This window comes from Furipterus horrens, unplaced genomic scaffold (genome assembly GCF_987537825.1).
Source record: "Furipterus horrens unplaced genomic scaffold, mFurHor1.1.pri manual_scaffold_4, whole genome shotgun sequence".
Classification (NCBI taxonomy): Eukaryota; Metazoa; Chordata; class Mammalia; order Chiroptera; family Furipteridae; genus Furipterus; species Furipterus horrens.
Genome location: NW_028327174.1, coordinates 112,960,199 through 112,977,772, shown reverse-complemented (window position 1 = coordinate 112,977,772; position 17,574 = coordinate 112,960,199). Strand labels below are relative to the sequence as shown.

Sequence of the window (17,574 nt, the reverse complement as noted above, 5' to 3'; positions counted from 1 at the left end):
TCTCTGTTTCTTAGTGTGGAAACCTAAGGTTTAAGAACAAAGACTAAAAAAGAAACATATGGAAAAGATCAGTAACAAGATGAGATCTTGGCCCAAATATAGTCTGCCATGTTTTGCATACCAGTGTCTCAAATAATAGATGAGATTTTTTTTCAATATTGCCAAAGCATCACTTGAAATACTGTGAACTTTTTAAAAATATGAAGTATAACAAAATAAATATTGTGAATTTATAAAAACCTAAAGGAAAACACTATTTTGAAGGGGAATAGAAGCAAAACAAATTCCAGGATTCATTTTACCTTATTAGTTTACGCAACTTGAAAGACTCTCCCAAAAAATGAACTCAAAGTTTACTGCCAAGAGACACAAGTTAATTCTGTTTAAAATATGAAAACCTTAACATAAGATCATAGCATTTAGGCAGTCAATTGCTACTCTTCAGGAGAGACAGCTCAGAGAAATCAGAACATTTTCTACAATAGTAACTGGTCAGCATAAGTTCCTAATTCCAGCTTATTCAATACTATGAAATTATTTTTTGTACTACTAAAAACAGGGAAATCAGAGATACATCTTGTAAAGGCAAAACACTGAATTCTATAATCAAGAGATATTTTTATTTCATATGTTATTAGAAGCCATTCTAATGAGTATATTTGAAAGGAAGGTGATAACTGATAGAAGATATAGTTCTCTGTACGGAAAAGTTATACATTTAATCCGTGTGACCAATGGCAATCTGTTTCATTTAAAAAATTAACTAGACTTGAAATGCTATCTTTCTAATCTTAGTCCCTTATCTTAATGAAAGGAAGCCCTAGTATGAACATAGGGTACCAGACAAGCAAGGTCTCAAGAGGTCTTGGAGTTCCACCTTAAATTACTGAGGCACTGAGCTCCATGCTATAGTGGGCCTTAATTTGAAGAATTCTTTGGCACAAAAATGAAAATAAAAACAGTAATCAGTACATGCTGTTTCATTTAGTTCTGTTTGCCTTTCATATTAGAGGAAATTCTTGCCACACCTCAAACCAAATTTAAGGGGAAAAGAAAGAAGTAAGCCACATAAATCTTGCCAAGAACACAAGCATCTCAATTCATATCCACAAAGTTTTGGATAATGAAAAGAAGAACATAATTTTAATTCAACCCAAGTGTTTTCCAGGCAGGTTATATTTGCTTAACTTGCTACAGTGATTCCAGAGACAGCCCTATTTAAACATACAGTTATTGTGGATTTTTAAGAGACTCAGTTGAAGAATTTAGGAATTTCTGATTCATTTACCGGATTTGCAAATTCATCAACCCCTGAAAACTAAAGCAAACTCAACAGGTATGGTAACAAAATAATTTTCAATTTTTAAGGAAGTATTCCTACTCTTAAAAATAAAAAAGTATATTTGATTTGCTTAACATTATAATAGATCTCAGCCATAAAAGCACAATTTTTAGAAGCAATATCTAGTAAAAGTTATATTAAAACTTCTATTATCCAAATTATTTGGGGAAAGTGTATTAAAGTGAATTTAATTTTCTAACTTAAGATGTATTCAATAAATAATCTTTTTTTAATATATTGTTTTGAATGAAAGCTTCTTAAATTAATGGAATATTTTTCTGTCTTTTTCTGTCTCTCAACTTTAAATGACAAAAAACTGACAAATGCCTTTGAGCAATACATCTGAGCAGTGTTAGAGATTCCTGTGGTAGGGAATATGCGTATTTATACAAAATTTCACTCAAAATTTTCTCAAAATTTCTCCATTGACCAAATCCATGGTATTAGAATGTTTTTGTTTCATTTGCCTTTTTCTCAAAGGAAGCACATGAGTGTTCTATCTAGTACTGAAGATTTTAGTTGCTTGGGTTTCGGTTAAGATTTAAATGTATTATGGCTAAAAATAATGTTGAGACTTTCATATTTTTAATAGTAAAAGTCTTACTTCCTTAGTCCTTGGGTGTAGTAGTGATGGCATACTAATTTTACAGAGTTAAATGTAAAACTGCTTTAAAAAAATTCATACACTAATACTTGGTTTCTTATATTCTAGTTTTGGTGGCACACTGAGAAAACAATTAAGTCTATTTTAGAACAATAAAATGCTATGAAGCCTTCCAATTACTTTAAACTTTCAAGAACAAAATTCTATCTCATTTTAATTAATCATTTTAATTAGAACTTTCCTGATGAAAGCAAAAGTGCTTATTTCCCCAAGACAGAGAAATGTTATAGCACAGAAACTTTTATAGCTATGATATGAAAAGCTCACACTAATGAATAATTTTTAAAACGGGTAACTTGTATTGTACTTTCCTTTTCACATGTTATTTTTCTACCATTCAATGTAATAGAAAAATTAATATAGTATATTGTGATTGAGACATTTGATAAGGGAACAGCCACATTCTCTGTGACTACGTTCATTTAAAGAAATCACTGTGATGATATACATACATGCCTAGAAATAATCAACATCAGTAGTGATAAGTATCGTTAATGAGAGAGAATCTATAATTTATTAATCCAATCATTCATTCAACAAAATTTTGAGCACTCATACAATGTGAATTGTACTAGATTCTGTCAATAATTAGAGGTCAGGAAATGAGATGATTTACAATGAGTTATAATGTTTTGCTCTGAGTTATCCTATAGGAAACAATGCATAAATTGTAGAAGATAAAAAAGCAGAAGTAATAAAAATGTGCTTAGCAAATGACTGGGAAGAGATTAGTTGAATGAAAATTTAGATTTAAAGAAATAAGAGATGATTGTAATGGAAAATTATCTTGGGTGAAGTTGAAAAGTAAGAGGAATCGAAAATAATGGACATATGGATGACGATGGGATGGTTTTCAGATAAGAAAGCTACACTAACTGTCAAAAGGGAGAAGGACAAGGCTGAGATACAGGGCCATGGTCCGCAAGGGATAAGGACAATGATGAGTTTAGATTTAGAAGAGAAACATTTCTTCTTATGTGGCCAAAGAAACCAAAATCAGTAAGAGAATCCTTTTATTTCCAGACAAGCCCCATCATCATGAGGTCTTGGTAAGCAATTAGGTGCAGGATCAAAAGTTCATCTAGGTCTCCTTTTTTCCCCAATAATTTATCATAATTAATGAACAGAGCTGTAACTTTAATCCTCAAATGTAAGGTTACTAACTGACGACTGCTAATGTTCTTAACACAAGAATAAAATTCAGAGTTCTGATGAACAACACTCTTTTCAAAGTTCAACTGTGTAACAGTAAGCTTCTGAGACCCCCTACATGCCCTAACCCCACCCAACTGTATATCTCTGCCTCTGCTTCTACTTTCATCTTTCTGGGACACAGCAACCTTACAGAACCCCAATTCCATGGTGCAGTAAGACTGACATGAAGTATGACAAGTACTTTAAAAAGTTAATATGCTATACTACCATAAGTATAATATTATAAATTAAATACATAAGTTATTATCATCTAGTGAATAAAATGTTTAGGATTTTCTATACCCATTCCTGCTAGCATCCCAAAGCCTGGGCCAAATGATGCCTATAAAGACTTCCCTGTCTCCCGCAAGTAGGGTTAAGCCACCAAATCCCAAAGCACTGGTGTCTCTGCTGTAATCCATATTTCCCTCTGCCTGAGAATATGGTTTGCTGTGTTGTGTCTTTCTCATCCACTAAACTATAAGCTCTTTACAAAAGGGACCATGCCTTCATATCTTCATTTCTGGGTTCCCACCAAGTACTGGGTCTCACCCCTAGAAATAATTCACATATTCTTTAACTGGAATAACCCAACCAAACTAAATAACTACTAAGAATTGTAAGGTCCTTTCCTAACTTCATTCACACACAACATCTAGTATAAGTCACTAACTATAGCAGGTGAAAGAGCACCTCCAATCAGACCCATTGGGAGATTTCTGCACCAGCCCCCTCTCATCTAGATCAGCCAGCACTAAACACTACCCTTTGGAATTAAGACCACACTCCTTCACTTTTTCTCCTCCCAGGACTCTTTCCTGTTTCATGCATGAACACTGCTGTATGAAGACCACAGCTCAATCTCATTAATAAATGAAACTGCTGTTTAGTCCTAGAACATAAATTCCTTAGGTCAGAATTCACACCCTCCAGATTTTGGTCTAGGCTGGTTGTAACAGTTTTATTTTGTTCCTTCAACAGTTAAGCACCAGTTCCCCAACACCCTACTCTGTGTTGCTTATATATTTTTGCTCATCACTTATATCTGGAAATCTTCCCCATCTCCCTCTATGAGCACCCTAACATTCTTTCAAAGTCTTGTTCATATGCCACAACCTCCATGAATCGCTCAGATAAGAAGGAACAATGGATAAGGCCTATTTAGATTTGCAACAGGAAACTTTATGAGTTTTAATATCACAGACTGCTCTGGCCCATGTAGCTCAGTTGGTTGGGTGTCACCCCCCCAAAGCAAAAGGTCCTGGTTCGATTCCCAGTCAAGGCACATGCCTGGGTTGCGGGTTCAGTCCCCAATAACCAATCGATGTTTCTCTCTCACATTGATGCTGTTCTCCCTCCTTTCCCTCTCTCTCTCTATAAATAAATAAATAAATAAATAAATAAATAAATAAATAAATAAATAAATATTTTTTAAAAACCAAACACTGGTTAAAAAGATCAAATCATTGCTATTTGGGCATTTTCTGTAGATAGGGATAAGATTAATATATAATGAAAAATATATTAAATGACAGTTTGATTCCATTTTCTTGGTAAAATAAGAAGCAAGGTCATCATCCAAAATCAATGGGAAACTGAGGTTTTAGAAGCTTGTCTAGGAGAAAGGGAAGGGAGCTGCCTAAGTAGATTTTGCGGGGCAGCATTTGAATGGTCATGAATTTAAAGTTAAACCAGATGGCATGGTCCTGTTTTTTTCTTGTCATATTCAGCTGCCTGAGTCAGGCCGAGAGTAGATGAAGAACTGAAGTAAGCAGAAGAGTATGAGGACGTAAGGGGCCAGCGAGTTTACAGCATGTAAAAAGGAGTGACGGCAGTGATGCACTATGGGGTCTAGGTTGGTAAGAAGAAATTGTGTACTGGGAAGTATGGATAAGGGGCAATGAAAAATAATAGGAATAATATATATTAGGTTGCACTGAAATTAAAGAATTATTGCAGTTAGAGTTATTACACAGAGTAAGTTATAAAAACAGTAAGAAGTGGTCAGAGTGTGAAAGGGCTGAAATACTAATAATGACAAGACCCATGAAATGGTAAGGAAGACTAGAGGAAATATAACTGAAAGGAAAAAGATCAAGGGCCTCTGACTCTACATGAATAACAACTTCACTTACCAAATACACAAAATATTTACATTCTCCCAAGTTTGGATTTCTGATGAGAAAAGAAACAAAGACTGGGATGTTAGGGTCTACAGCAGCCTTTCTAAAATGAGATTCTATCACAGAAAATAATTTAAGTAACTATTTTTTCAATTATCCCAATGAAAAAAATAGCTATACCATTCTAGATAAATAGGAGATAACTCATTTTACTGCATACAATATGTTAAGACATTAATTTTTCCATGAAACTCTGAATGAGAAGGACAGAAAAAAATGGCCTTGGTATAAAAGAGATATGATTCTTTTTTTAAAACAAATTATTCCATTTGGATCATTTTAAACTTGCAAATCACCCTTATGTGCATATTTCATATTACCCTAACAACTACCAGATGAGATAAACAGGCAAGCAATTATAATTCTTATTTTATTGGTGAAGCAAGAGGCAGATATGTTGTGAACTTTATCATTATAAGTGACAGAACCTGAATGAAGGTTTTCAGGCTCCTCATCCAGTACACAATCTACCATTCACTACAACTTCAAGCTTCAGCATGAGTGCTAATTGTCTGCCTTTCTAAAGTGGAGCACTTCCTCCTTTATAAGCCCAACCCGCACATACTCTTCTACTCAGTGCATTACATGTCTCTGATTCTCCACTAGACCTAAACTCCTGGGATACACCACACAGTGTTTTTAATATCTGCATATAAAACTTAACTCAAAAATAAAAGTGGAAAGAAGGAAGTTAGGATGGTAATAAGAAAAATGTATAGCATAACCTATTAAAAACTAAAACTAGGTAGAATGTAAATATAGTATGTAATTTGGGATTTGAATTAGTTGTTCAAGTAGACTCAGAGATGAAATAATTGGATTTTGGAAACTATTTCATGGGGGAAATCTGAAGTCATGGTTAGGCCTGGACAGAAAACACAAAGAGAAAACATGATAGCAATTTTTAATATCTCAAGCTCTCACATAAAAGGAATTGTTTCATGTTCTCCCAAAGGGCAAAAAAGTGCATTACCAGCAAACAGAAGTTACAATGGGAAATTTTTGCTTAATATTAAGAAAGAATCTCTTAGATAAAAACTCTCTTACTAAAACATAGGGTCTCTCCTCTTATTGGTAATGACCATTACCAAGGAACCAAATAGTCATTGAGAACACCCAGCATTTAGAGTAAAGGAAATACCTACTTTGGAGTTGTGACATCATGCTATCATTGCAAATCTAGTCTAGCAAACTAGCAAGACAAAGATTCTCTTAAAAGAGGGTAATTTCGTCTGGTTCAATGCAATATGTGACTATAAAAAGGACAAAAATACCTTCTTATTGCTACTTAAACATTAACTTTGATTTCAGTATTGTCCATTCATTCTGGACATTCTTTTTATATTTCAATACAGATATAGATATGTGTTTTATGTAAATGTCAGTTTACACAAAAATTTTTCTAAATTTTTTCACTTTTCCCACAATATATTTCCTTTCTTCCTTGCAACAGGACAAAAAGAGACCATGGGCTTTTTAAGTCCAGTATGCACACTTCTCTTCTTGCTTGGAGTCAAAGTATATTGCCAATATGAAAGTTATCAATGGGATGAAGATTATGATCAAGAGGCAGATGATGTTTACCAACCAGAATTCCATTTTCATCAAAATGTTAACTTTGGACCACCTTTTCATCAGCATACTTTAGGCTGTTCCAGTGAATGCGTCTGCCCACCTAACTTTCCATCATCAATGTACTGTGATAATCTCAAACTTCAGAGTATCCCAAATATTCCAGCACACATTCAGCAAGTCTACCTTCAATTCAATGAAATTGAAGCTGTGACTGCAGATTCATTCGTCAATGCAACTCATCTTAAAGAAATCAATCTCAGTCACAACAAAATTAAATCTCAAAAGATTGATCACGGTGTATTTGCTAAACTGTCAAATCTACTACAACTTCACCTACAGCATAACAATTTAGAAGAATTTCCATTTCCCCTCCCTAAGTCTTTGGAAAGACTTCTTCTTGGTTACAATGAGATCTCCAGATTGCAAACAAATGCCATGGATGGGCTAGTAAACTTGACCATGCTTGATCTCTGTTATAATCATCTTAATGATTCTATGTTACAAGAAAAAAACCTTGTCAAACTGGAAAAATTAATGCAGCTCAACCTATGTAATAACAGATTAGAATCAATGCCTCTTAATTTGCCTTCTTCACTTATGTATTTGTCTTTAGAAAATAATTCAATTTCTTCTATACCAGAAAATTACTTCAATAAACTTCCAAAACTTCATGCGCTAAGAATGTCACACAACAAACTACAAGACATCCCATATAATATTTTTAATCTTTCCAACCTTGTAGAGCTCAATGTTGGACACAACAAACTGAATCAAGCATTCTATATTCCAAAAAATTTAGAACATCTATACCTAGAAAATAATGAAATTGAAAGTACGTAAAATTTCATTATTTTTTAAAGATGGAATCTTTATAAATCTATGCTTTATACATTGCTGAAAATGGTTGTTTTAAAGTTGGCCCTAGAGAGAGGGGTGCTATAAAGTTTACAGCCTTCACTATTAAATTTTATCACTTTGAACAGTGAAAAAATGGTACTGTAGAGTATATGAAAAAATATAAGTATTCTGAGTAGTGTGGCTAGGAAAATGTTAAAATTGGCCCCAGAGAAGGTGCAAAGTTTATAGTTTTATCCATTAAATTTAATCACTTTGAACATTGAGAAACAGGATAGAGTATATGAGGGAATATGAGTTCTCTGAGTAATGAGATTATAGGTGACTTTCACTTTTTTTCTTTTTGAGATTGTTTCTACTAAAAATTTATTACCTTAATAATTAATTAAATTACTAAATTTTCAATGAAGCCATCATTTATTTTGATAATATAAAATTCATTTAGTTTTATTTTCTTCATTTTATTTGATTACTGTAAAAATAATTAAACCTAAGTCCACTTATATTCTAATTAATAAAACTATATAAAATTTTTTAAAAAATTGAATATAGGATTATGAATGTACTATAGCAGGATTAATTTCTAATTTGTATTTTTCAGATATCAATGTAACAGCGATGTGTCCATCTGTTGACCCACTATATTACCACCATTTAACATACATTCGTGTGGACCAAAATAAGCTAAGAGAGCCTATAAGCTCATACATTTTCCTCTGCTTCCCTCATATACATAGTATTTATTATGGTGAACAAAGAAGCATTACTGGTCAAACAATACATCTGAAGACCCAAGTTTTAGGAAGATTTCAAGATGATGCTGATAGTGAAGATCATGATGATCATCATGAAGGCTCAGAACAAGAAGGAACAGAAGAAAACGTTGACCCTCAATATTACGGAAGTCAGGAATGGCAAGAAACTGTATAGGTATACTTTAATAACTTCACAAAACTTATAGCTCACAATAATATACGAAGAATTATGTGTTAGTATAAGATCAAATACTTGACTTTAAGTTGTGGGTAACATCTGCATTACTACATAGGATTAAAACTTACTCAAAATGATATGTCTTTAGATTTAGATTGAGCACTGGCCTGTGAACCAAAGGGTCACCGGTTCGATTCCCAGTCAGGATACATGCTTGGGTTGTGGACCAGGTCCCCAGTTCGAGGCAACCACATATTGGTGTTTCTCTCCCTCTCCTTCTCCCTCCCTTCCCCTCTCTCTAAAAATAAATAAATAAAATCTTTTAAAAGTAAAAGGAAATATAAATTAGAATGACAAAAATTTTATCATGTTGAAAAAAAAAAGTATAACACTTCTGTTAACAGTAATTTTTCTAAGAATGATGAGAGAAGTAGAATTAGAAGCTTTGAATTACTATGAGGATAGTATTTAAATGTCAACAGATTACATTAATATAATAGGCAGCTATTCACTTAAGGATTAGATTTTCTTTGACCTGATTTCCAGAAAAGCTTTCACACTTGTATTCGAGACCTCCTTACCATTACATCCACCCCCTGGCCCTACCACTTAGAGCTTAAGATACTTGTGATTTTCAAAAGAGGACATGCTACTAAGGATCCCAGGCATGGAGACAGAGCTTCATGAAATCAATCAATTGTTTTTCTTTCAGAGCATCAAAGCAGCAAAAGTATAAACCCTGTGTTTGGATAACCATAAAATAAAAAATTACTTCATCACAACCTGTATTTAGCAAATTTTAGCAACTGTCCAAACAGTTTTTATTGTGTCCCACTTTAACTGGGATAAATTTTTTTATAGTAAATTGACTACAGAAAGGTTTCTTTATTTTAGTTACATAAAGATTTGCTAATAAATAACTGCATTGTTCACAAGGTTAAGTTAATGTTAGCGCAAGAAAGTATATCACCGTTATTAACATTTCTATTTTTCTAGCACAATGAATTAGAAACATCAGCCAATGTTTATTTATATAATGTTAAAGTTGAATAAAGTTCCTTTAAAATATGAACAACACACAGGCTTTGACAACCTTTTTAAAACCTTAACAACCACATGTTATTTAATCTATCATTTTGAAGTATTTTAAGTATACCTTATAATAAAGATGATCTAACTGCTGTGATGAAACTTTCTTGATTTATCAGGCTAAAACATTTTATAGAACTCCTTGGATAAGGAATAAGCACAAATCTGGGGTTGCCTACACAGGGAACCCAAAGAACAAGCAATAACAATATGAACAACTGCAAAGACCAGACAAGTAAAACTATATTTTAGAAGCAGTTTTCAAGTGGCAAGTCTTTATTCTTCTGGAGATGAGACAGTTTAAAATGAAGCCTCTAATGCTCTTTATATCTTTAAGTTATTAGCATTTAGCAGAAACAGTGCCCACATGTTCCCAGGGACAAGCTCAACAATCCAAAATGAACACAGGCAACATTCCATTCTTTCATTTAATTAATATTCATCAAGTCATTACAGGCATAGGGCTTAGCTATGAGAGGTCAAGAAATGGAGTACATATGTGTGACTGTGACACCATAAGATACAGGTTGTGAGGGTAAAAGGTCAGAGCAAAATGCTAGTGATGCAGGTAAAGCCCACTTTCAACAGAGGTAAAAAAGTTTTAAGGACTACCTACCCCTTTAGTGAAAATTTTAAAAATAGGGTTATAAATTTAAATTCTTACTGTGAGCTAATATGTGCAAAATACTGTGGGTGTTTTAGGAGATAGGAAATATTTCTTACCTAGAAAAATTTATAAGTTACTGAGAAGCTATTACAGAGATGTAAATCAAAGCTACATTGAGATAACCTTTCACACTAACAATAATAGGCTGACAACTCTGTAGGAGGGTGATTGGGAGTGGAGAGATTGAGCAAAAAAGAAAAAGAACTCAGACACAGACAACAGTGTGGTGACTGTTGTAGGGAAAAGAGGGAGTGGGTGGATGTGGAACAGGGGATGGGGAGATAAAGAGTAATGGGAAAAAATACATTAAAAAATGAACTATTAAAAGTACCAAGTCTTACAAAGCAAGGAGGTGGAAAAAGTTGAACCCCCATACACCTCTGGTAGGGATATCAAACAGTGCAGCTGCTTTAGAAAGTAGTCAGGCAGTTCTTCCACAAGTTAGAAAGTTAGAGTTACCTGTGACATAGCAGTTCCACTCCTAGGAATATACCAAAGAGAAATTATCACATATGTTCACACAAAACATGTTCATAGTAATATTATCCATTAATAGCCAGAAAGTACCCAAATGTCCAACAGCTGATAAATTTATAAGCAAACTGTGTTATATCCACACAAAGAAATGTTATTCAGTCAAAAGAAGGAATGAAGTAATGATACATATTGCAACATAGATGAATCATGGAAATATTATGCTAGTGAAAAGTCAATCAGAGAACACCACGTATTATATCATTCCTTTTATGTGACATGTCCAGGCCCAGAAAAATAATAAGCCAGACAAGTCTGGCAATGGCTGCTTGAAGGCCAGCTGCACTGACTAATGGCTCCCTACCAACACTGACCAATCAGTAGAGACCATAACCCTAAAAGGACACACCTTGAACACTGATGAATATTCTATTGAAATCCTACCTTGGGACCTCTCCTACAATCTCCACCATTAAAAGCCCTTAGGATGGAGAACCTAGCAGGTTCTCCCTTCCAGGAACACATCTGAGCCTTTTCCCTTCCTCTTTTCTTTCCCTCAGGTGCTTTGCCTTCCTCTCTCCTAAGCTCCAAGGGCCCTTCTTTTGCCTCTGTAACTTATTTCCTGAGCCCATTTCTTCTACCACTCTTCTATCTCTGTGACTTTATAAATAAATTTTCTCTTATAGTTTGAGTCTAGACTCTGAATTCTTTCCTAGCCAAAACTCAAACACTGAGGTTGCTGAACCAAGGTCTGGTCTGGTCCCACCCATCTAACACCTGGTGGTGTTCTCACCATTAACAGAAGGTTTCTTTTGAGGGTAATAAAAATATTCTAAAATTGATTGTGATGATGGTTGTACAAGTCTGAAAATACTTTAAAACTACTGAATTGTACATATTAAATGGGTGAACTATATGAGATGTGAATTATCTCAATAAAGCTGTTATTAAAAAAATTGTAAGGAAGAAGATCAAACAACTCTAACACATGGAGGAAAGAAATAAAATGTTCAAGTGGCAGAAACTATGAAAAGTGATGCGATTACAGATATCCTAATTTTATTCCTGGCTGGGATGTGGTGAAGTGAAAGCTTCACAGAAGATGTGTGAATAGGAACTGACTGGTAAGAGCAGAGAAAACACATTTCCAGGGTGAGATTAATACAGGAATGTGGTAATTACTTATTTCACCCTTCATAGTTAAAAACTAAAACAAAACCCTACAATTTTCAGAATTTTGGAGCTTCTATTTTTATCTTCTACTAAACTGATAAAAGAAAATACATTTTAATCCTCAAAGAGAAGCCTTATCTAAGAATACAACTGCACAATTTAGCAATTCAAAACAAGGACTTTGAAATCAGATATGCCTGGGTAGAAGTCTGACTTCATACTTCTTACTAAGGTAGGTGACTTTCGGTAAGTTCCTTAACTTCTGGAAGCTTCCCTCTCCCTATTTCCATAAGGTAGGAGGTACTCATAGAGCTATTATAGGATAAAGAGAAAGAGTGTACATTAACAAAGGATTTAACGAGCCTATGACAGTCATAGGTATCCAACAAGAAGGAACCATTTCAGCATGGTTAGCCCAGCAACCTGATGGATCTATGTGCTTCCGAAATGTCAGCTGTGTTGCACACACCTCAGTGCTCTCTCAGAGACCCCAGAACAGAGTCAGCACTTTACAGGGTTCCTTCCAAGATTCTCCTCATAGAAAAGTTCAGTAAATGAGAGAGACTTTACTAAAGGTTTCATTAGGGAGTGAGAGGAGAATGCTTAAATCCTATACACACAACAAACATAGTCCAAGTCTCTGATAGTTCAGCTCAAAGGCCTGCCAGGGAGAGCAAGATTTTCTTCAACCCCTCACACGGCACTCTGACCAGTGTAAGGTCAAATCCTCCAGCGTATTAGGAGAAAGAGGTCAACTGTGGCTCCTCCTTCCAAAGAACCTCCAGCTGCAGGGCCCCAAAAGAAGACAAGTTAACAACTATCTTTCATTACTGGAAAATGCTCTAAGGAACCCTGCCCAAGTATTTCTCATTAAAAATAAAACAAAACAAAACAAAACACAAATAACTCCCAGTGCTCTCCCTAGGAGAAAACGAAGAATAAAGTACTTCAACTAGCAAATGAAAATTGCAGATACCTACCAGAGCTACCGATACAATCAGTGATTTGGTATTTATAACATGAAAGAAAAAGATGAAAATTCATTGCTTTTCTCCTTACATTTCAAAGTATTAGTTATATTAGCTACTAGGCTGAACTGTGTGACCACTAACAAATAAATCCAAGTCACAACATGAACCCAAGCTTAATTAATAAACATAAAAGCATAACATACATTGTTTATAGAAATAAAGTAAAAATAAATAATATTTCATAAGTTTGCTCACAATACTAGTTTAGAATGTTTAGCTTGGCTTAAATACCATCTGAAACACTATATATTTTGCCATTATTCCTCAAACTGGAGCCACTAAACTAGAATGCAGATGTATGCACATCATGTGACACACCTAACCAACTCCATGAGAACAAAAGAGAAGAAACTTTGTCTCTTCCATATACTTTTACTATTGCAGAGAATTTACAAGACCCCAAGGATGGCTAGAACTAAAACCCTGGTTTCCTAATTCCAAATCCATTTTTTCCAAATCATAGATATAAAGTATAACAGCAGCTGGAAACAAAATTAAATCATAGCAGCTAAAGTCCAAAGTTTCTTATATGTTCCCATTGCTTAAATAAATAGAACTATGCGTAGTAAGTAAGTATCACAGCATCACGAACATGTCTGTTATTATAACCTAAATATGTTGCAAATTCAGTATATGGAGATTTATGTACTACTCAGAAAAATTAAACTCACAAATATGATACATTTTTAACACAAACCCTCCCTTATGTTGAATCATAATTTCCCTCCCTTTAAATTTTACCCTTTAGTTTGAGAAGTTCTTGGTTCTCATTTGTTTCTCATTTGACCAAATGACAGGTCTTCAGGCATAGCATGAGATTTGAGATGAAGATTCAAACCATACTTTCCATAAAACCCTAGAACATTGTGTTTAAAGGATCTATAAATATATGGCAACTCACTGGTTCTCAATTGGGATGACTTTGCCCTCAGGGAACATTTGGCAATGTCTTGAGACAAATTTTGGTTGTCACTGTGTGTGTGTGTGTGTGTGTGTGTGTTGGTAAGTGGGTGGAGGAGTGTTACTAGCCTCTAGTGAGCAGAGGGCAGGGATGCTGCTAAATGTCCTATAATGCACATGACAATCCCTACCAAAAGAACTATCCAGTCCAAAATTTAATGGTGCTTAGGTTGAGAAACTCTATAGGAACTGGATTCTAGTCAAATAGATAAAATAAAGCACGTTAATCCAAAGGTTAATGACAAAACAAAGCTAATGCTTATGTGTTCTGATTCATAAGCTATACAACTTCCAATAAAGTTAGAAAATGAAGGAAATAAAGACTCTTCCCACATGTAGTTTTTTAAAACTCAATCTACTTATTAGTTTTTTGTTCTTTGTCAGTAGCACTAAGCCTCCTCCTCCTCCAAAAAAAATAAAAATACTCCTAGAAAACGCATCTTCCCAACACATTTTTGGATGCCTGTTGCTGAAAAACAATTAGGAAGGTAGAATGAACAGCACAATGGGACACCTTCAACAATATAAAACCCTACAAAGATACCAAAGATAATGCAATAAGGTGACCAAAAAGTACTCCACAGAGAAAACACACTCAATTTTGGATAAATACCTGCTCTTGATCCTTAGACAACTTTCATCTTTTATTATGGTGCAGTGAAAGCTAAATACCTTACTAGGATGTAATAGTTCTTTGTAGAACAGAAACAATGTAAATTTCAAACATTTTATTCTGGGAACTGTACAGTAAAGAACTTTAGCCCAAAGAGAGGTCTGGGCTTTTCTGTCAGTTTCTAGGAGGTAATACATATCTTTTGTTCAGAATTGGTGTCATTACACCAAGATCTTAGGGTGGAACATGGTTGGCCATGTCAGAAAGAGACAGAAAGACCATGCCATTTAAGATGGAGACTTAGGGTCATGCAGTATCATTTGACCCGGATGCTAAGTTCAACCACATGGACACTCGATAAATCATGCCTATGTAATAAAGCCCCAATAAAAACTAAAAACAAAACAAACAAACAAACAAAAAAACTGAACAGCAAGGCTTGGTAGCACTTTTCTGGTTGGCGAAGTGTGTTGTCAGACATCAATGCAAGAAGGGTAATGCATCCTGACAACAATGGAAGCTCTGTACTTTGGAACCCTCCCAGATTCTGCCCAATGTCTCTCTTCTTGGATGATATTTATGTGTATTCTTCCCTAATAAGCCATAACTATAATGACTTTCAGTGAGTTCCATGAGTCCTTCTAGCAAATTATCAAATGTGAAGGTGGTTTTGAGAAGCACCCCCAAACCTGCAGCTGGATGGTCTTGGGACTATGCTCTCAAACTGTTTGGCTAACTCTGGGCAAGATGGGTTTATTTACCAGTGCAAATCTGAATATCTTTAGAATCTTGCCTTGTGTAGTCATCTCACCTTCAGTGTGGCTGTGACCTCTGACTTGATTCTAAATAAGAGAACATGGCAAAGGAGAGATGGCATATATGTGATTACGTGTCCATGATTGCTGTAAAGACTGCACTGTCCATCTTGCTGGAAGACTATCTCCCTTTCTAGTTCTGAAGAAGCAGCCTGCCTTCTGAGGAGCTCCCTGATGGAGGAGACCCCCTTGCAAGGAACTACAGGTGGTCTTCCGCCAACATCCAGCAAGAAACTGAGGCCCTTAGCCCCACATTCTTCAAGGAGCTGTGGCCAACAACCACAAGGGCTCACAAGCAGATCCTTTACTTTACTTAACTCTTGTAGTGAGGGTGCAGCCCCAGTCAACAACTTGACTGCAGCTTTCAGATAAGATCCTGAGGCAGAGAACAAGCAAAGGAATGCCTGGAGTCCTGACACACAGAAACTGTGAGATAATAAATGTATGTTATTTTAAGCCATTAATGCATGTCAGTGACCCATACGATAGACAAATAGTGATATTCTTCAGGAATGCAACATTAGTGGAGCATTTCTAATATGAAAATAGGATCATATCTCTCATTGGCTAAAAAAAGAAATCTTTCAGTGGTCTCTCACTGGCTACAGAATAAAGCCCAAACATCTTAGCAAGGTTTAAAACACTCCCCTTAACCTGACCTCTAGTTCCCTCTCTGCCTCACCTCCTCTCTCCATCCCTCCAAGCTCCAGCCACATACAATTAATAATTTTTCTCAATTACTTACTCTCCCCCACCTAGGTGATGCTCCCCTTCCTAGAACATCTCACCATCTGCCACCACCCCCACTCATCACCTGTTCTTGCTACACAAGTCAACTTGGTGCAGTCTCTGTGGCCTCACCCTCTCTCAGACTATCTCAGAGCCCCGTGCATTTCTGTGTAGCAGGTCCCACTGTACATTCTATAATTTGTTCACTACTCTTACTGCTGATTTCCTAAAAAGGGGAGAAACTAAGCTTTTCTTGTCTGTGCTTATTTTGTCTGTAGTTCTGGCAAAGAACTGATGCTCAAGCTTTTACTAAATGAATGAACACCAATAAAACTATATTCCTGGTCATAACTTTCAAAGAAAGATATTATAATCCATAAAGTAATTTTTTATAGTATAAAGTATCAAACTGTGTATATCATTAGTAAAACTATGACTGTCTAAGATTCTCTAAATCTGACATTTAGTATCTATCTATCCAGTTCATTTCTCTACATTCCATTAAACCTGCCATACAATGTGAATACAAGTCAGTATCTTCTGTTTCATTATTAGTATTTTCAAAGACTTTTAAAAGTTTATTGTACCCCAAAGCCATAAAATTGATCATTTATATCAACAAAAACCTGAAAATATCACAATTAAATTTAAAATAATTCACGTTCAAATAGAAGGATGAGTATGCACGTCTTAGTTTATTCAAGCTTTAATTTGAAAGGGCCTTAAACCAGTTTTGAATACAAAAAGAACAAATAAGTATTCTTTCCTTTTCTATTTCTAAATATTTATCTATTTTCATAGTTACTGAATTTTTAGCTTAGAGAAATGTTACCTTGATTGCTAAAAGTACCAAAGTATGATAAAAATAAATTTAATATTAAATATTTAGTTTCCTTTAACAAAAATATCTTTTTATTATCAAATCCCAAATTATAAATCAAATCTACTTTTAAAAAGCTGATTTTGACACTTGAGTTATTTTATATACAGTAGTCCCTCTCTAGATCACAGTTCACTTATCACAGCCTCACTGTATCGCGGGGTTTTTAAAAATATTACATTTATTTATTTATCACGGATTTTTCACTATATCACGGGATTTTGAGGTACTGTATACATATGTTGTTAAAGTTACGTAGGTTTAAGAGTGTAGAAGTGTAGAATATGTTTAAGAACACAAGTAGTGTTTATAAAAATGTGGAAAAGGTTAATAAGGGGGTGGGAAAGGTTAATAAGGGATTGGGAACGGTTTATAAGTGTGGGGGAAGTGTTTATAA

At 34.8% G+C, this 17,574-nt stretch overlaps 2 protein-coding genes across 2 annotated transcripts in view; one reads left to right on the top strand and one right to left on the bottom strand.

Moving 5' to 3' along the window:
• CENPP (centromere protein P) overlaps window positions 1–17,574 on the bottom strand; it is a 384,243-nt gene that overhangs the window by 234,004 nt on the left and 132,665 nt on the right. The gene's annotated exons all lie outside the window — the stretch shown is intronic.
• On the top strand, window positions 1,090–8,889 carry OMD (osteomodulin). Its single transcript, XM_090273941.1, has 3 exons — window positions 1,090–1,336; window positions 6,837–7,790; window positions 8,415–8,889. The coding sequence occupies exons 2-3, from the start codon at window positions 6,851–6,853 to the stop codon at window positions 8,741–8,743; spliced, it is 1,269 nt and encodes a 422-aa protein (XP_090130067.1). The 5' UTR covers window positions 1,090–1,336; window positions 6,837–6,850; the 3' UTR covers window positions 8,744–8,889.